General features: G+C 60.0%; 1 protein-coding gene across 14 annotated transcripts in view; it reads right to left on the bottom strand.

Annotated features, from left to right (window-relative positions):
* Positions 1–7,147: 7,147 nt before the first annotated feature.
* The window catches only part of RAPGEF1 (Rap guanine nucleotide exchange factor 1), a 111,138-nt gene continuing 98,559 nt past the window's right edge, over positions 7,148–19,726 (bottom strand). For 10 of the 14 annotated variants that reach the window (XM_058673001.1, XM_058673006.1, XM_058673000.1 and 7 more), the window contains 13 exons: positions 19,604–19,692; positions 16,100–16,211; positions 14,806–14,881; positions 12,785–12,869; positions 11,329–11,421; positions 10,597–10,782; positions 10,103–10,187; positions 9,898–9,992; positions 9,061–9,139; positions 8,882–8,983; positions 8,045–8,142; positions 7,641–7,769; positions 7,148–7,425 (listed from right to left, as the gene is read on the bottom strand). In XM_058673001.1, the coding sequence (XP_058528984.1) occupies positions 7,275–7,425; positions 7,641–7,769; positions 8,045–8,142; positions 8,882–8,983; positions 9,061–9,139; positions 9,898–9,992; positions 10,103–10,187; positions 10,597–10,782; positions 11,329–11,421; positions 12,785–12,869; positions 14,806–14,881; positions 16,100–16,211; positions 19,604–19,692 (1,380 nt within the window). In that variant the 3' untranslated portion in view covers positions 7,148–7,274. The remainder of the gene's footprint in view (positions 7,426–7,640; positions 7,770–8,044; positions 8,143–8,881; positions 8,984–9,060; positions 9,140–9,897; positions 9,993–10,102; positions 10,188–10,596; positions 10,783–11,328; positions 11,422–12,784; positions 12,870–14,805; positions 14,882–16,099; positions 16,212–19,603; positions 19,693–19,726) is intronic. The other 4 variants (XM_058673012.1, XM_058673013.1, XM_058673010.1 and 1 more) reach the window with 1 other exon arrangement.

Here is a 19,726-nt window from a genome sequence, read left to right as displayed (position 1 = left end):
GGGCCTCATGCTGCCTGGCAGCTCATAGCTGCCTGGAGAGGGCTGAGGATTCCGGAAGAGGGCGGGCTCTGCAGTGGCCCCAGTGGCCCCCTCTGCACCTGCCATGGGACTGTGGCATCCTTGTATGCCTAGTCCCGTGGGTGCCTGCTCCCCAGTGTCCTCGGGGCTGCCGGGTCGAGTGTGCAGAAGGACCCTGGCCCATTGCAGCGGCTCCTGTCCGTATCAGTCAGTGGGGCCTGTTGGCTCCCAGGGGCTCATAGGGGGCGTGTGCTGGGAGGATCCTGAGCGCCTCTCCTGGCATTGTCACTACGGAGCCGCCTCTCGGGGCAGCTTCCCCTGTCACTCGTGAAGTCATTGCTGGATGAGGACAACTTGTGTGTTCCAAGGCCGTGAGATGGGCTGTGTTTCTTGTGGATGGCCAGGGAACGCCCCCTGCTGCGAAGCCCCGGAAGCACTAGGCTGCTGGCTCTGGACAGAGAAACCCGGCGGGCCACTTCCTGCACGGGCACCTGCCACCTGCTTTCCTCTGGGCCCTTGTCTGTGCTGCCGTGAGCCTGGGGAGGGCATCGGGTTGATTAACTCTGCCATCGTCTTGAAGGGTGAAAATCTTAGGTTGTGAACGTAGCAAGTTTTAGAACCTGTGGTCAGTTCACACACACACACACACACAGAGCTTGGGAGGCTGGCTGGTGCTGCCTTCCACTTGGGGACTAACTGGTGGGCTATTCCCATAAACACAGTGGCTTATGTATCAGTTTTTCCTGATGGAGTTTTCAGTTTTCCGATTAGAAACATGGCACTTGTGCCGTTAGTATCACATGGCAGTTGCTTATTTTGGATTTTGTTACAATCAGTTTCTTGCTATTTTAGAAAATATTTTCTTTGAAAGGCTGTGGGACAGGAGGAGAATGTCTTCCAGCTGGGTTTTTTTTTACATTCAGGAAGTAGGTATCTGTTCCGGGTTGGCTGACTGACTTTCACTCCCTGGCTCCTGGACTGTGACTCGGGTCCAGTGAGAAGCCAGCCAGGGGTGACGCGTTTCGACCGTCGAGTGTTGAGATCTGTTTTGTCCCTGAAATAAACCCATTGTGTATGGCTTCTTGTCCTTTGTGCCCTGATCTTGTTGATGTTTGCTAAGTGGGACTCGCTTGTCATTTTTGTCCTTGCCATGGCCAGCTTCCGGTGCCTGGGGTGGCTGTGGGGGTGGAGAAGTGCTTCTCACCGCTCTGTGTTTCATTACTTCTTTTCTGTGTTTCATTACTTCTTTGCTTGAAGGACAGAGTTCTTCATCCGCTGGCTCATTCCCAAATGACGAGCTGAACTGACCCAAAGCCAGGAGCGTGGCGCCTCTGGGTCTCCCCAGTGGGTGCAGGGCCCAGAGGCTTGAACTACCCTCCCAGGCGTATTAGCAGGAAGTTGGATGGGAAGTGGAGCAGCTGGGACTCAAATCGCACCCCCTTTAACATGCAGGCACTGCAGGTGGCGGCTTCATGCACTGTGCCATAGCGCCTGCACCTTCACCTTAGCACAGCTGTCAATTTTCAGACACTGCCCGGCTGCCTGTTCTGGAAGCTGGGTTCCTGCACACTGGCTCACCATGTTAGCTGTGACCCCCACCCAAACTGCAGCCCCAGGCCTCCCCCGCAGGGTAGCAGGCCCAACCACTGTTTTGGGGCTCAGACAGGTGACAGCTTCCCCCACCTGCCCCGGCCACTCTTTTCAGCCCTTTTGTCTGGAGCCTCAGAAGCAGCCTGCATCTGCTCAGTGCACTTGCTCGTTCCGGGGAGCTCTGCAGCGCTCCCCAGGTCCCCATGCCTCAAGCCCACCCTGGAGCTGTCTATACCCCCTCCCTGCCTGGGGAGCCTGGCCAGAGGGAGAAGGAGGGTCCCAAAACAGGACCCCCTTGGCCCCGCAAGGTAGCTCCAGCGGGTGTGGCCCAGGGCGCTCCCCTGCCGGCTCTAGGAAGTGAAGGATCTGCAGGCCATAGTGCCTGGAGCGCAGCAGCGGGGAGCTGCAGGTGAGCAGCCCCCAGGGTTTGGGAACCTGTCCTCACACAGCTTACGGAGGGGAAGTTCAGGTTCACAAAATGCCAGAGGTTTGGTGATTTTAGGGAATGGACAGAGCTAGACAAAGGATCCGCTCTTAACACTGCTTCCCATCCCTTGCCCCGCACCCCAGACCCTCCCAGACAACGTCGAGTCGGCTGCCTGTGTGTAGGGTGAGCGCCACGGACAGTTTCCGCTAGCAGGATCAGGGACCTGTGCCCTGATGCCCCGGCCTGCTTACCCATGCACGGCGTGTGGTTCACCCCCCGGGAACGTGTGTCCATGCACTGTTCTAGTTGTTCAGGAGTATCAATTGTGTGGGGATGTTGCACCCTGTCCTTGGGGATGGGGCGCCCCCTGTGGGCCACTTGGGGCGATGCACAGGACACCTGATGTGACTGCTGCTGCTGCTTGTTAAAATTATTTTTTAAGATTTATTTATTTTTATTGCAAAGTCAGATATACAGAGAGGAGGAGAGAAAGAAAGGAAGATCTTCCGTCCGATGATTCACTCCCTAAGCGGCCGCAATGGTTGGAGCTGAGCCAGTCTGAAGCCAGGAGCCAGGAACTTCCTCCAGCTCTCCCACACGGGTACAGAAACCCAAGACTTTAGGCCGTCCTCTATTGCTTTCCCAGGCCACAAGCAGGGAGCTGGATGGAAAGTGGAGCTGCTGGGTTAAGAACTGGTGCCCATATGGGATCCCGGGGCGTTCAAGGCAAGGACTTTAGCTGCTAGGCCATCGCACTGGATCCTGTTAAAATTATGTAAAAGGCAGGGCTTGGTACTGTAACCTAGAGGTCAAGTCTCGACTTGCATGTGCCAGGATCCGATATGGGTGCCGGCTAGTGTCCCCGTAGCCCTGCTTCCCATCCAGCTCCCTGTTTGTGGTCTGCACCCGTGTGGGAGACCCCGAAGACTCCTGGTTCCTAGCTTTGGATTGGCTCAACTTCGGCCATTGCGGCCAATTGGGAAGTGAACCAGTAGAAGGAAGATCTGTCTTTCGTTCTCTCTGTATATCTGTCCAATAAAAAATACATACATTAAAAAAAAATCTGGGCCGGCGGCGTGGCCTAGTGGCGAAAGTCCTCACCTTGAACACGCCGGGATCCCATATGGGCGCAGGTTCTAATCCCAGCAGCTCCACTTCCCATCCAGCTCCCTGCTTGTGGCCTGGGAAAGCAGTTGAGGATGGCCCAAAGATTTGGGACCCTGCACCTGCGTGGCAGACCTGGAAGAGGTTCCAGGTTTCCAGCTTTGGATCGGCACAGTACTGGCCGTGGCAGTCACTTGGAGAGTGAATCATCGGACGGAAGATCTTCCTCTCTGTCTCTCCTCCTCTCTGTATATCTGACTTTGCAATAAGAATAAACAAATCTTTAATATATGTATATATATTTAAAAGGCAAACTTACAGAGAGAGTGGTCTTTCATCTGCTGGTTTACTCCCGAAATGGCTGGAACAGCGCAAGCCAGGAGCCTGGGACTCCATCCAGGTCCCGTGTAGGTGCAGGGACCCCAAGCACTCGGCCCATCCTCTCCGCTTTGCCAGTTGCATCAGCAGGGAGTTGGGTCACAAGTGGAGAAGCTGGGATTTGAACCGTTGGTGGTGTAACCTACTGCGCACACCAGCCCTGGATTATCCCCTGTACCCCAAGCGCTGCTCCGTCTTAGCTGCTCCTGTGGAGAGCTCCACCCTGGGAGCCGGGATCACCTCTGTAGGTCAGCCTCACAGGGTCCCCACCTCCTCCAGTGACTCCTGGCCAGGCCTGAGGTGCTGGGCGTGGCACCCAGCTGGACAGCTGGCAGTGGCCTACTCTGCTGTGGAAGCAAGCTTGCTCTCCAACATCTTAGAAGAAACATCCCATTTATTAAGATAAACTAGTTAAGATAAAGCCGCTTTCTTTTCCTTAGGTTTACTTAATTTTTTTTGAAGATTTATATTACAAAGTCAGATATACAGAGAGGAGGAGAGACAGAGGAAGATCTTCCGTCCGATGATTCACTCCCCAATGACCGCAACGGCCGGTGCTGCGTCGATCCGAAGCCAGTGGCCCCCAAATGGCAGCAATGGCCAGTGCTGCACTGATCAGGAGCCAAGTGCCCACGCGGGTGCAGGTCCCAAGGCCTTGGACCGTCCTCCACTGCTTTTCCAGGGACAGGTGGAGCTGGATGGGAATTGGCGCTACAGGGACACAACTGGCACCCATGTGGGATCCTGATGCATACAAGGTAAGGACCCAACCACTAGACTATTGTGCCAGACCCTTCCCCCTTTTAGGATGATTTGAAAAGCCAAGTTACACAGAGGAAGATGGAGAATCTTGCACCTTATGGTTTACTACCCAAATGGCTGCAATGGCCAGGCCTGAGCCCGGCCCAAGGGTCTTCCATGTGGATGCAGGGGTTCCAGCACTTGGGTTATTCCCTGCTTCTGCTCCCAGGCATGGTAACAGAGAACTGGATTAGAAATGGAGCAGCTGAGACTTGAACTGGCACCTGTGTGGGATGTCAGTGCCGCAGGCAGAGGCTTAACTACCTACACCACAGCACTGGCCTCTGGTGTACTTCAGCAAAGGCTGTTCTGAGATTATGAGGGTGAGCGTAGGGTGGTTTCTTTCAATTGGTTAACGCGTGTTCAGGACGGGGCAGGCCACAAATGCAGGAAACCTGCCGGCTCAGGCGTTGGGAGCAGGGGTGTCACCTGGGATTCCAGAAGGAGAGTGGAGGTGGCGCAGAAGGGACTAGACCAGACGCGTGGTGTGGCGAGGTCGTGTGCAGGGTGAATGGTGGCTGTTGGGGAAGGGCCTGGCCACCCTGGCTTTGCAGCGCGGCTGGTCTGTGTCCACTCATAGAGGACACTGAGCCACTGTCACCCTGCACCAGCCACGCCTGGGCTGGGTGTCCCAGGGTGAGTTAAGGGTGGCTGTCCCCTTTTCTCGGGGGTGGGGTTGGGGGGGCAGTCTGGTCGCTTAAGGGCCCTGCTGACACACCCGCCAGGTTCTCCCGGGTCCAGGATGCTCTGGCTTTGCCGTGGTTTCCCTGTGAAGGTGTTCCTCAGAGAGGTGCCCAAGGGGAAAGGTCTGCAGAGATCTGGCCCCCTTTGACTTGCTAGGTGTCTGCTTGGGAGCCGATAACTCGCGGTAGCTGGGGGAGGTGGGCAGCCAGTGGAAAGCACCCACTTAGGCCGCCTGTCAGGAGTCATCGCAAGCCCTGCCTTGTCCAGTCCTGTGTAACGTGCCCCCAGATGTGACTGCACACTGGGGTCCCCTGTCTCTGTAGTTGGCACATCCCAATGGCAAGCAGCTCACTGCCCCTCCTGGCCACACCCTCCCCACCAAGGGACTGTCCCTGGTCACGTCTATAGATCCCAGGCCTGCCGGGGGCCTAGCCTAGAGGTGCCCACCTGGCTGGTGTGGGAGAGTGGGGGGACCTGGGGTATTTGTTGATCAAATTGGAAGACGGCGGGCAGTGGAGAAACTGAGGCACATGTGGCAGAGCCGTGGCCAGGGCTGGAGAGGAACAGGTGCTGCTCCTGCCTCGGACAGGTGAGACGGACATGGCACATTTCAAGGCCAGCTGCAGGCCACCCATGAGCTCCGGGGCTCTAGGCACAGCCTTTCCACGGGATTCCAAGGTGGAGGTCGTGTGGGTGGGCGCAGGGCCTTGAGCTGTGACCACTTCCGGCACAGAGGCAGCTCTTCACACTGGATGGTGCTGGGCATGAGACCCGGGGGAGAGTTCTGGAAAGGAGCTCCCAGAGCCAGACCCTGGCAGGGCTGGCAGTGTGGGTGTCGCGGATGGCGTGCAGAGCAGCAGGTGCTGTGGACAGCTGTCGGTGCGGTTTATTTCATTTCATATAAAAGTTACAGGTCTGAAATGTCTGCAGGAAGACGCTACCATCAGACAGCTTAGCTGCAGGGTTTATGGTACAACACTGGGAGACGGGGCAGCTCCGCCCACCCCACAGCACAGGCCGCACCTGTGCGGGAGGCCCCTGGGCCAATAAGTTAAACCACACGCTGTCCCTTGCCGCAGTCCTGCAGGAGTCCTTGCGGGCTGCTCAGGGCACCCGTGCTGCCTGGGGCTGCAGCAGGGAGAGCCCATGTCTGCCCACTGTGCCTAGGGTCCCACCTGCACGGCAGCATCTGTGGGCTGGGGGAGGGCGAGCGGCGAGAGGGCGGGCCTGAAATGAAAGGACGAAGGGAGGAAATGGAAAATCCATGCCCACACACAACAGCTCACACGCCAGCAGCTCCACACACACGCTTTAAATAATAAAGTGACAGGTGGCAGGGTGTGGCAGGAAGGGGGTTGCCCCACTGCCCGCCAGCCTTCTCCCCTCTATGTACAGAACAAACACATGTCAGGGGACACGGCCCCTGCACTCTTGTGTAAAAATAGCGGCTTGAAGACCCAGGAAGTACTCAAAGTGACATGGTTGGCTGGACGCATCCACGTGGTGACCAGACACGGGTTGCTCTTGGTTTGTGCAGGCTGACCGCGGCCTGCCCACTGCCCCACCTTCACCCCTGTGACTTGACCTGGGCAATGCAGGCTCCTGCGAGCCTCGCCCGTGGGCCTGGATTGTCAACCTGAGCAGTGAGGACGCAGGGAGACACCTGCTCTGGGGCCTCTGTAACCTGGCCTTGTCCCAGCCTTGCGTCAGCCTGCTCAGGGATGCCGGGGCCTCCCGGGAAGCACCGAGGGACCCGGCGAGGGCCTGGGAGGGTGGGAGGTGGTGTTTAAGGCACACAGCAAGTGCGAAGGAAGGGCTGCAGGCGTCCCCAGGCCCCGGATGAGCTGGCCTGGCATGGAAGGACAGGGCCACCTGTGGGAGGACTTGGGGCTCTCCCTCCAGATCCCCAGCAGGAAAGCGGCAGGGAGTGCCAGTAGGCAGGTGGGAGGGCTGGCCCCGTGTTGCTGAGACCTCGCCTGCCAGCCCTCCTGCCTGCTCTGCCCACGCAGCCGTCCTGTTCCCAGCAGGGTCCTCAGGCTTGGGAGCTTGGGGGAGGGGAACTGGCCATTCCCTGGCCTGCTCACAGACGTGAAAGCAAAAACAATTCGGTCACGAGCTGGCGGGTCCTGGTCAGTGCTGGGCCCCGCAGACTGGCTGTCTCCACTTCACTCTGCTCATCGGGGAGGAGTGGCCCACGGAGCCGAGGTCACCTGGGCCCCTGGCCCCGACGCCCGGCAGTGCAGTGCGGGCGGTCCCCAGGCCTGGGGGGCCGCTAGGTCTTCTCCTCCCGGTCTGTCTTCCGTCTCGTGAGGTTTCTGGGCTTAATTTTCAGGGACAGTTCCCAAAGGGCCTCCTCGGCCAGGTGGTCACTGAAGTCGTTGAAGAAGTTGATGATGTCATCATTTCTGCGGATGTCGTAATGCCTGGGGTGGGGAAGGCAGGCAGTGGGGATGGGGAACTGGCCACTGCCGCCTTCTCGGGGAGCCCACCTACCACCCGGCCTGTGTCGGGGGGGCACCTTGTGCAGCGCGCTGTCTGCAGGGGTGGGGGCTCTGGGGTTTGAGGACGGGAGCCTGAGGCTGGTGCTGCACTTGGAGCTGGGCCCGCCCCGCCGACGCCCGCCTGCTGGAGGACTCACGCCTGCTGGAAGCAGCGCATGCTATCCAGGATGTTGAACTGCTGCCAGCGCTTGGAGAAGTTCACCTTCCCGTCGATGTGGTCGGGGTTCCCCAGGTGGACGAAGGTCAGGTCCTGCAGGATCAGCCCCCTGCGCATGGGGGCACAGGGGCTGCTGTGCAGATGGCACCCCAACTCGCAAGGACCCAGAGAACCACTCAGGCCAGGTGCCAGGAATGCCCCATCATGCGGGCCTGCCAGGCTCACACAGTGACTGGACAGGTGGACCCTCTGTGTGCAGGCATGGAAGCCTGGCAGTGGGGAAGGATGGGGTGGCGTGGCCCAGTGTGAGTGCAGGGGTGAGGGCACCCCGGGCTGCACCCCCATGCACCCAGCCCAGGGCTCTGGAGGAAGGCTGCTACTCACAGGTAGGGGATGCAGGGAGGCTCCACCTCTGAGAGGGCGGCCCGGTAGGCTCGGAAGGAGGACGAGCTGTCGATCAGCGTGCAGTACTCGGCTAGACCCTGGGTGGGGCAGGGCAGGGTGTGGTCAGCCATGGCCAGACGGCCGGATGTAGTAGGGACAGCCTAGCCCTTTGCGCTGCTTGATTGTCCCCAATCTGTTGTAACCACGTCCGACCTGAGCCCTGCCCCTGGTGCTGTCGCCCGGGCTGAGGCACATGTGTGCGCATAGTCACACATGGCTCCTGTTCCCACTCCCATGGCAGCTGGACCCACCCCCTCCCAGCTTGGGGCTGGCAGCCCTTCACTACTGGCGGGCACCTTCTCCAAGCAGCCTTCCCTGCCTCCTTGGCACTTTCTGTGTTCTTGGGGACCCTGGTGCAGGTTACCCACTTGTGCGCAGACACTGTTCTGTGACTGCCCTTTGATGTGTGCCGGGCAGCCCAGCTGAAGCTCGGCCCCACTCCAAGGGACAAGGGTTCAGCTCTTCCCCAGCCCCCGGGCCCTCGCTGTCTAGATCCGACCTTTCTCCAGGGTGCAGATGGCCTGAGGCCACACTGCTGCCTGTGATGTGCCAAGTGCCTGGGACACCCCACTGTGTAGGTCTGTACTTTGTCCTGGGCACCTCGGGTCCCCCTTCCCCTGCCTTTAGCACCTGCAGACTTTGCAGACTCCATCCAAGAGGGATCAGGGCAGCGCTCGGGGACACAGGGGTGAACGGGAGACTGCAGGGGCCAGGCCACGATGGAGGCCCCAGGCAGGCTGGGCACAGCCAGATCCCTGTGTGCGTGGTGACGCTCACCTCCGAAGTCTGCTTCTGCCACTCTAATCGGCGGATGGGGGCCGAGTCCAGCGCGGACAGGATGGCCAGGTAGGAGTTGAAGTTGTTGAGCTTCCGTAAGTGCTGCCGAGGGAGGAAGGGCCATGAGGGCAGGTGCCAGGTGTGTGGGTGGGCTGCCCAGGTCTCTGGGTCACTCTTACCTTCATGATCTTGATGAACTTCAAGAGTAGCCGTTCCCGGTCCTGGGCCTTCTCCTGCAGCATAATGATGGACCGGACCCTGTGGGAGCCGGGAGACATAGCCAGGACTGAGCCCAGGGCATGCTCACAGGGACACGCATGTGCAGCGGCTGCCCAGCTGCGAGCCCCTGGCACTGCTCCAGGAGCTCAAGGGTCCGGGCTCATCCTGTGCCAGGGGGCTTAGACTTGCTCCTGAAGGCTTAGTGGGGCCCTGTGGAGCTGCCTCTGACAGGCATTACCCCAAGCATGGTGGGGACCGGGAAAGTTCCTTAGAGTGCAGCTGGCACTAAGGGGATTAATGGGGCAAGGAACCTTTGGGATCTCAGTGACAGCCCAGGACAAAGCCAGACTGAGCCTGTATGTGCCATGTGGGCAGTGGGCACGCAAGCTGGCCTTGGCTGCCTATGGTCTCATGGGGCCATGGCCACGTGGAGGGGCCCCACCTGTAGCTTGGCCCAGTCCGGCCCCACAAGGCACTCTGGGACATCCCGCGCTTAGCACAAGGCAGGAGTTGGAGGTAGCCATGGGGCTCTAAGAAGCGGGAGACCAGATGTGTTCACTGCTGCCCAGGCTAGCAGCCTGAGCACACAGGGACTGAGGGCATGCCTGGACTCCCACACCCAATAAAGACATTATTAATGGAGCCTATCTCTGCTGACTCACGGACACCCGGGGGGATCTACAGGAGCTGGGAAGACAGCTGGCTCCACCTACCCCGAGCTCATGCCGGGAGCAGGCAGCCCCATCTCCTCACCCATACCCACGAGGGAGCAGCCCAGCCTGGTGTGGCGACCATACCAGTAGGACATGTTATTGAAGTGCTCCGTGAACTGCGTCAGGTTGGGGCTCTTCTCCTCATTCTGCTCTTTGGCCCAAAGCAAAACCTCAGGAATCTGTGAGAGGCCAGAAATCAGAAGGGGCCTTCCTGGGAGCAGGGGGGCGCCAGCAGCGACTCCTTGGGAGCCAGGGGTGCCAGCAGTGACTCCCTGGGGCAGGGCCGTACCTCTATTTTATAAAAGAGCTCAGCATCCAACAGCGTTAGCTGCTCGGCGATCTCATGGCTGTGGAAGTCATGCAGGGTCCCTGGCCTGGAAAACAGAGGCCCGAAGAGGCAGCTTAGGGGATAGACCTGGGGCCAGGGACACAGAGCTGCAGAGCTGCAGAGCTGCTGTCTGCTGATGTCCACAGCTCCCAGCACCAGGCTTCCAGGGCTCAGGCATCCTGGGGACCCGGCCTGACCCTCGCTCTAGATGGCCAGTGGGAGCAGGGACAGTGCTGTGTGAATGCAGGCCAAGCTATTACAGCCACACATTTCTGGAAGCAGGGGCCTCTGCCAGGCCCACACTGGGGTCTCCCACAGACCCTTGGGGACATTTGGGGTGGCACAGGACAGCTGGACAAGGACAACTGCCTCACTGGTGCCGCGACATGCAAAGCTCTCAGATGCCCTGAGGGCAGACAAGGCGGGATCCGTGACAGATGGGGCTGGCTCATCACCTGGCCGCGACTCCCCTGGCGGCCAGCGGCTGGTCGGAGTTGGCACATCTCAGCAGCTTCTTCTGGTCCACCTTGTCTAGAATGTTCTTTCGGAGCACGCGGGCCAGGCTGAGCTCCCCGCTGCACACGAGGCGGAAGACCAGCTCCATGAGGAGCTTCAGGATCTCTTCTGTCAGCTCCACCAGGCTGAGGGGCCAAGGGGCACAGGGTCAAGGGCAGCAGCCAAGAGTGAAGGAAGTCCCGGTGTGGCTGCCTATGTGTCCATCAGCGCCAGGTGCTGTGCATGGGCACCCTCCCACAAGGCCCACCGGGGGGGAGCTCAGCAATGAGTGGAGCGCAGCTTCTTGCACTGGGGGACCCCTCCCCTTGCTGTCCAGCCACTGCCCGAGGCCTTCTCCCCAACACACAGAGGCAGGACCAGTGTGTTTGCTCCCTGGGTCCCCCCTTCCCAGGAAAGACAGCTGCACTGGTCCAACGCCAGTGCCCACGACAGGCAACTGAGAAGCGCTGACGAGCCCCGCGCTGCACTTGGCCTCAACGCCACAGGGGTGGAGATGGCCCCCGTGCGAGAGACGCCCCCTTGAGTAAGGCCTAGCTTGTGGGGGCTGAGAGTGTGAGAGGGACCAAGCCAGGGTGGGGCAGTGGTCTCTTGGCAGGAAGGCCTGACCTGCCCTGAGTCCCGCCAAGCTGTCACCCTGCCCGAGGAGCCCGGGACACAGCCTGAGGACTCACCAGAGCTCGTCCACCACACGCACCAGCACGAAGAACGTGTTCTTGCTCACGCGCTTCTTGAAGGTGTCAGCGAAGGGAGAGAACTTCTCGTACGTGGAGTGTGGGTTAAGGCAGTGACGCTGCAGCAGGGGTGTGTGACTGAGCGGGAGGACTGACCAGCCCGGGGCGTGTTGGCTTCTGGGCCAGGTGCACAGGGGCAGAGCTGGGTTGGGCCTGTTGTTCCCAGCAGGTAGAGGACAGTGGCTCCATGCCAGATATGCCCTCAGAGCCGCAGGGCTCCAGGAGGCAGAGGGGCCAGCGGGTGATCTGCACCCAGCTCTGGTTTGGATGCTGCCTGGCCACTCGCCTCTAATGCCAGGCTGTGCCTGGTCCGAGCAGCCCACCACCGCTGCCCCTCAAGCCCTGGGGCATCCTGTGCTTGTGGCTGAAGCAGGTGTGGCTCTAGGGCTCCAACGTGTCCCACTGACTCCTCCCTGCCTCTCTCCAGGGTGACAGTCCACTGGGCTCCTGGCACAGGGGTTCCCCAGCCAGCCTGGGATCTCAATGCTGTAATGGTTCCATGGCCCAGCAGGGTGGGGGTTGAGAATCCAGGCACGGGCAGGAGGGCAGCCACACGGCTCGGTTAGACCACCGGCTGTTTTATCGCTCGCCCAGCTATAGGACAGGAAGTGATGTAACAGTGCCACGTGATACAGCAGTTAGCTGCCCATGCATTACGAGTGGAAGTGTTGTGGCAAATGAACACTGTCCTGACCAGGCTGCCGTCCACATGAGTGTGCGAGCGCCGGCCAGGCCTGCCATCTGGGGCTCTGGACGACAGAGTGTGTGAGTACAGGTTGGACATGTCCCTGTGTCCAGACAGACCAGGGCTGGGGGACCGGAGAAGGCTTGGGACTTCTGCCCCAAAGGAGAACAGCTGTCCAGCAGATGGCAGTCACAGGCCACGGGGCTGGACGGAGGCTGAGGGCTCCAGGTGAGCCTGGCAGGACAGGCAGGCCTGGATGGAAGGAGGAGGCAACCTAAACAGGCCCCTCCAAGACCCCAGGATCTTTTGTGACAACTACTGCAGGAAGTGGCCTGTCCATGGGTCAGGGGGGACAGGAGCCAAGGCCGCCTGTGGGTGAGGCTGTTCACTAATGGGTCAGCTGCCTTGAAGTCACCAGGGCCTGCTTCCCTCAAGTCCTGCCTGCTTGGTACTCACCACCACCAACGCCCTGAGGCCGGCCTGGACGCTGCACGTGTGACTGTGCAGCCCAGACTCCTGCCCCCTCCTTCCTGGGACCACAACTGCCCTGGGTAGCACTACTGCGCTGGGCCCATCGTGGCATCCCACCGTGCAGAGGAGGAAAAGGAGGGGCAGAGCCCAGAGCCATGGTGCTCACCCTGTCCCTGGGTCCCGTCCTCCCTCCCCGAGCCCCTGCCCGAGGGGTGGGCGGGCAGGCAGTGGGAAGGGTATCTGTACTGCAGCTTCTTGATGAGCTCCTCGGGGGTGATGAAGGTCCGGTAGGTGGTCAGGAAGGCCTCGCAGTACAGCACCAGGTCTGTGGGGAGAGCGGCGGGGGCTGTGAGCCATGTAGGACTCGGCTGGGGGTGGGGGACGTCCCAGGGTCACCCAGGGTCCCCCGTCCTCGCTGCCTGCCTCTCGGAGGAGGGTGCAGCAGGGTCAGGAGAAGCAGCTGCATTCTGCTGCGGACGGCCCTGCCTGGGCAGAGGGCTCCCATCGGTTAGATGCGTGCCCCGGCGAGGGGGCAGCCAGTAGCATGTCCTGCGAGGGGGCACGTGTGGGCCCCGCACTAGCACTGCTGTAGGGCTCAGTGGTCACAGGGCAGAGGGACGAATTCACATGTGCCAGCAGGGCCTGCCAGCTAACGCACAGGGCAGGCACTTCGGGATGGTGGCGTCAGAGTTTTGGGGGTTCTCGTATGTTGAGCCCCAAGGAAAAGCTGGAGAAGACAGCCTGGCACACTGCAAGAGGGGACAGTGAGCACACCCTGGAGCCAGGTTGGAAAGGTCACCTGGAGCGCTCAGCTCCAGCAACAGAGCATGAAGATAGGCTGGCAGGGCTGCTGGGGCTCTGGAACCCCAACAACTCCCACTGATCTGGGCCTCACCCCCACCTGGCCCCCACGTGGGTCCCGGAGCTGGGCAGCTGCTGAGCCTGCTCCAGGCTGCTTGCCATGGGCTGGGCACACGCACTATGGGAACTCAGCTTCCAAGGCCCCTGATCTCCCACTTGGCACAGAAGCACCCCACCTCATTCTGTGCTACAGCCCTGAAGCCACTCTGCTCCTGGGACTGTCTGGGGCAGGTCTAACTACCTGGCACCCATCCTGGCTTGTGGATCCACAGCCCCACCCAGGGGTCAAGTTTAGAGCTGGGCAAGGAAGCAGGGGCGGGAGCAGTGCTACACAGTGCCTACTGCTGGGGCACAAGTGTGTGTGCCATCACTGCCAGAGGCCGCGGTGGCCTTGAGAAGTGTCCTGGGCTCCTGGGTGAGGACAGCGTCATGCCCACAGGGCCAGGGGCTACGGCCACCTCCCTTTGGAGATGAGGTACGCCCCCAGGAGGCTGTGCCTGCCCTGGCGCAGTGGGGAAGGGCTCAGGCCCCAGAGTGCTGGTGGCAGGGCCCCCTTCATATGCTGTGTCAGCATGGTGAACAGGGGCCACCCCTTCCAGGGCTCACACGGCTGTCCAGGAATGCCTCACCACTCCGAGGGGAGATTGAAAGATGTATTTGAAAGGCAGTTGGAATCTCTCCTGATTGTCCACGGCGTCAGGAGAGAGCAGGCCAAGCCAGGAGCCCGGAACTTGGGCCTTCTGCTGCTGCTTCCCCAGAAGCAGATCAGAGTGGAGCAGCTGGGACTGGAATCAGTGCCCACATGGGATGCTGGTGTCACAGGCGTCCCCCTCATGATGCAGGCATGCCAGGGCACCAACCCCACCATCTCTAGTGGGCACTCGGATCAAGAGCCTGAGGGAGCAGTCTTGCGATGACGAAGTGCCCCTGCCTGTTTGTCCCCAGGCATGTCTGGGCTCTGGGACCCACACGGGGGAGGAAGCCACTACCAGCCCAAGGAACCAGTTTTGGATGCTGCGCGGGCACCTTGCCCCACATGCTCCCTGCCTCCGCCTTCCGTAGGGGCTCCAGCCATAGCTGCCCTGGAGGGCAGTGCAGTCAGCACCAGGGAGAGGCAGGGTGCCCAGGCAGGCTCTTACCCGGTGAGTGTCACCAGGTGATGGCGTTGGTCAGGCACATGAGGACCACACGCAGGTGGTTGCTTACCCATCCCGACACATGAACTGCTCTGTTATTACAGAATGTTTGTTAGCTGTGACCCTTGAACCCAGCTAGGAATTCCCAGGGAAGCGTTGATCCTGAGTGGGGTCCTCATCCAGCTCTAACTGCGTCTCCCCGGGAGTTCCTCTGCTCCCACCCAACAGCCCAGGCCCCCTTACGAACCACACGGGGCTCCGTACCTTTCCTGTCTGTTTCTGTGGCATGGACCAGTAAGATGTCCCCTGATCCTCCACGGACGTCTGGTCCGTCGTCCCCCTGTGGTGAGAGCAGCAGAGGTGGGCATGAGGCAGGGAGACCACGCCCCCTCCCCATGTACCCCTCGGCCCAGGCTGGCCGTCATGCTGCCCCCGCCAGGTGTGTTCTCTGTCCTGCTGGGAGCTGCCCAGAGCACAGGTGAGAATACAACCAGGGTTGGTGCCATCCACTGTCCTGCTCACTGACCCAGAGGCAGAGTAGGAGGGGAGGCAGGACGCTGGTGCGGGCATCACATCTGTGTCCCTGGAACCACAGAAACCCGCCCCAGGTTCAGCTCTGCCTCAAAGGTCACTGGCTATGATGTCACAGGCTGTCCTGTGAGAGGAGTGGCAAGTGTCACAGTGTTCAATGACTGCCAGCCCCTATCCTGGAGGCTACAGGCTAACCGCCTGGCCAGGAGCCAGGGCCCTGGAGTGATGCCCAGGTTGAGTGTCCTGGGGCCCGCTGCTCGCTCTGGAGCCCTCTCTGTCCCGTGGTGCCAGGGCCGGATCTGGCCTGCGTCTCCCGCTGGGATGACACAGTTGCGCATGGGGCCTGAATCTGTGACAGAGATCTACGGCAAGGGTCCCCTCTGCCTGCAGAGCCTCCCCCACCCTGCTCCTGCTGGGCCTGGCCAGAGCAGGCTGTGGGGGCAGTACCTGCCTTCGCAACCCTTAGCCTGGAAGCTTGGTCACGTGGCAAGGTGGGGAACAGGGTCACTTCGACCTGGTCCTTGGCTCTGTCAGAACGGCACGGCAGAAGCGCGCTCAGCCCCACTCCCTCTCTGACAGGCTGGGGCCCAGGACAGGGGTGGCCACAGTGGCCAGCCCCAGCACCCTGATCAGTATGTGAGCTCGGGCCCAGGACAGGGGTGGTCACAGTGGCCAGCCCCAGCACCCTGATCAGTATGTGAGCTCGGGCCCAGGACAGGGGTGGCCACAGTGGCCAGCCCCAGCACCCTGATCAGTATGTGAGCTCAGGCCCAGGCTGAAGTGTGGCTGTTTCCGTGGTGAGACGCCCCGCGCTTGCCCTGCACGCGGGCTCTCTGCCTGTCACCCTGGCTCTGCGGATGCCCTGGTGACCGTGCTTGTCACTTTCCACGAGCAGCGGAGAAGGGTACAGGACACAGGTGGGCTTCATTCCCCGGGGAGCCCTCAGCCTGGGGTGCCCATGCCCCGCACCCCACCCCCTTGTCTCGCTTTGTGGGTCCAGATGCCGAGGGCAGAGAGGAGCCCTCACCTCCTGCTTCAGAGTCAGCCGGGCCATGATTTCATTGTGGTCGATGAGGGACAGCTCGTCTACTTCCTCCTCGGATGAAGCCATCTCCAGGGCGTCTGGGGACTTGGGGGTCCTGGAGGGAGATGCAGTTTGTGTTGCAAGCATCAACGTTCCCTGGGCTCCAGCTGTCCAGAGGTGAGGCAGAGGCAGGGCTGACTGTGATGGGCACCAGCACAGCGCCCCTAAACAAGCCCAGCCCGGCTCACAGTGGCGTGTCAGGCCTGTGCAGTGGGCAGAGCTGGGATAGCACTGCGGGCTGGATGGTGCCTGCTCGCTGGACGCCTGGGCTGAGCTGGGACTCGGGGACCAGTTGAGCCATCTGCCCAAGTGCAGGTCCCAGCCAGTCTTCATCCAAGTGCAGTTAGCATCGAGGCGAGATGGGGGGATGCTGGCCCTGCTCCTGAGGACATCGGGGCTCTGCTGGGGACCCTCTGCCCAGCCCCAAGGTTCACGGGCTGTTGGCAGGGTGGCAGACAGACTTTGAAGCGGCTGTCACTGAGGTGTGGTGGGGGAGGGGCGGGGCGCCCAAGGAGCACAGGCAGGGGCCCGGGCTGGGGGACTGGCAGGCTGAGCCGCGTTGCACACATGGGAGCTATGCCCAAGGGATGGGAGAAGGGAGAGGCACCCCCGGAGGGCACAGGGTGCTCAAGTGCAGCTCGTCGGCTCATGATATTCGAGCTGCATCTTCAGGAGCTGACCTTCCTCTGGGCTGCTGCCCACGTGCCCGGCCTGCTCTGACAATTGTCCCCATAGCTTGTGGGCACAAGTCCTGTTTTAGCCCAAGGCATCCGAGACACAAATGTGTACTGCAGGGCCGGCCTGTGGTACAGCCTGAGGGCGCCCGCTCAAGTTCCCCTGCTCCACCACTCACCTAGTTCCCTGCCAACATGCCAGGGGCAAGCAGGGAGCTTGGCTCGGGTGCTTGGGACCCTGGACCCACGTGAGAAATCCGGATGAGGCTGCTGGCTTCAGCCTGGCCAGGAGCCAAGGCCAGCTGGCCCTGCTGCGATGCCCAGGCTGAGTTAACAGCCACTTGGGGAGTGAACCAGCAGAGGGAAGACCTTCCTTCTTGTCTCTCCATAAATCTGATCTGACTTTCCAATAAAAAGAGATTTATTTATTTTGATTGGAAAGACAGATTCACAGAGAGAAAGATGACTGCAATGGCCAGAGTTGAGCTGATCCAAAGCTGGGAGCCAGAAGCCTCCTCTGGGTCTCCCATGTGGGTGCAGGGTCCCAAGGCTTTGGGCCGTCCTCGACTGCTTTCCCAGGCCACAAGCAGGGAGCTGGATGGGAAATGTAGTAGTGGGGACATGAACTGGTGCCCTTACGGGATGCCATCATCACAGGGTGGAATAGTAGCTTGCCAAGCCATGGCACCATCCCCCTGAATAAAAATCTTAAATAAAGCAAGTGTACTTCAGTAAGAACATGGGTGGGCCAAGGAACAGCCAGTGAAGTCACCTTGAGAGGGGTTGCTGTGCAACATGCCTGTCACTGGCCAGCCTGTCTAACCCATGCTCACCCTTCCACTCCTTTTTTTAAAGATTTATTCATTTTTATTGCAAAGTCAGATATACAGAGAGGAGGAGAGACAGAGAGGAAGATCTTCAGTCTGATGATTCACTCCCCAAGTGAGCACAATAGCCGGTGCTGTGCCGATCCAAAGCCAGGAGCCAGGAGCCTCTTCCAGGTCTCCCACATGGGTGCAGGGTCCCAAGGCTTTGGGCCGTCCTCGACTGCTTTCCCAGTTCACAAGCAGAGAGCTGGATGGGAAATGGAGCTGCCGGGATTAGAACCGGTGCCCATATGGGATTCCGGTGCATGCAAGTTGAGGACTTTAGCCGCTAGGCCATGGCGCTGGGCCCCCTTCCACTCTTTAAAAAGGCAGAATTAGAGGGAGAGGAGAGGTCTCCCATCAGCTGATTTGCTCCCCCCCAAATGGCCCTAACTGGCAGGGCTAGGCCCGTCAAAGCCAGGAGTCTGGAACTTCTTCCTGGTCTCCCACGTGGGTGGCAGGGGCCTGAGCACCTGGTTCACCTGCTGCCTCCCAGGCACATCATCAGGGAGCCGGGTGGGATATGGAGTGCCGGGACCCACAGGATACTGGAATCTCAGGTGTGGCCACTGCACCCCAGTGCCGACACCCTGTCGCCCCCATCTGATCTGGTGGAGCTGATGACAGAATCCATGAGACACTGGCCATGAGAACCCACCCAACCGCTCCTAACTTAGCTTCGGGAAGCCTTGGCCTGGGAGAGGAGCTGAACAGATTGAATGCAGACAAGTGCAAAGGTCGAGAGGCAGCTGTCTCCGGGCTTGGGGTCACTGTGTCTGTTACTGGACAAGGCCTGGCCTCAGCCCTGCTGACATCACTCCAGACCTCAGAAGCAGCTCAACTGTGACCTGAATGAGGTGTGGATGTGGGGGCACTGTGTGTGGGCAAGGTCAAGGCTGAGTGCCAGTGGGTGCCCATCGGCAGAACCCTGGCCTTCCATTCTATAAGTGTGTCCCAGGAAAGGGTATGTTTGTTGTAGAGCCTGGGCAAGTTGGAGCCCGCTACAACAGGGCAATATAAGAGATGAAGCAGAGAGCCGGGTGTGGTAGCCTAGCAGCTAAAGTCCTTGCCTTGAATGCACCGGGATCCCATATGGGCACCGGTTCTAATCCCGGCAGCTCCACTTCCCATCCAGCTCCCTGCTTGTGGCCTGGGAAAGTGGTTGAGGACGGCCCAAAGCCTTGGGACCCTGCACTCGCGTGGGAGACCCGGAAGAGGCTCCTGGCTTTGAATTGGCTCAGCTTTGGCCACTGCCGCTGCTTGGGGAGTGAATCAACAGACAGAAGATCTTCCTCTCTTTCTTCCTCTCTGTATATCTGACTTTGCAATAAAAATAATAAAATTAATCTTTAAAAGTAGAAGAGGGATGAAGCAGCCTTCCACCAAATGCGGCTCGCGTCTCTTGACTGTGTTGGGTTGCAAGGCTCGGGGAAGCGTTAGGAGACGGGGACAAGTGGCACCTCTCGGATGGCAGGAGCCACTGCTACTTTGCTCACGTGCTGTAATCAGGAACTCTGATTCTTGGGAGAGGAGTGCTCAGGTGTTTGTTACAAACGGGTAACTGGCCTTGCAGTGGCTCAGCAACACAGTGTGTCTACAAATGTCCACCGGAATGAGTCGGAGGGTGGCAGAGGTCAGGGCATCTTACATTCCCTGCTGTACTCGGACTTGCAGAGATGAAGGCCCAGGATGCAGGCCTGGGATTTACGAGCGAATGTGCAGGACTTGCATGGGTGAGGTGGATGCAATAGGGCCAGGCTTAACGGTAGTTTCTGATGCGGCTTTCCATGCTTGCTACATTTGGACCCTAGGCAGGTCTGATTCTGCCCAACAGAAACAAAGTGAGAGCCCCTGTGGGCCCGTCAGCTGGCCGGGCTCTCCAAGGGGTCCCGGTGTCCACCTCTTACCTCTCACTGCCATCTCTGCTGTCTGTCCCGGCTGTGCCGCTGGCCGCTGAAAGATCCCTGGCATGGGCATCTTTCCCAGCTGGTGACTCCTGCCAAGAGAAGTGAGTATTGGGTTTTGTACAG

Source organism: Ochotona princeps, chromosome 14 (assembly GCF_030435755.1).
Source record: "Ochotona princeps isolate mOchPri1 chromosome 14, mOchPri1.hap1, whole genome shotgun sequence".
Taxonomy (NCBI): domain Eukaryota; kingdom Metazoa; phylum Chordata; class Mammalia; order Lagomorpha; family Ochotonidae; genus Ochotona; species Ochotona princeps.
The sequence above is the reverse complement of the archived record's forward strand: the minus strand, read 5'-3'. Positions and strand labels throughout refer to the sequence as shown.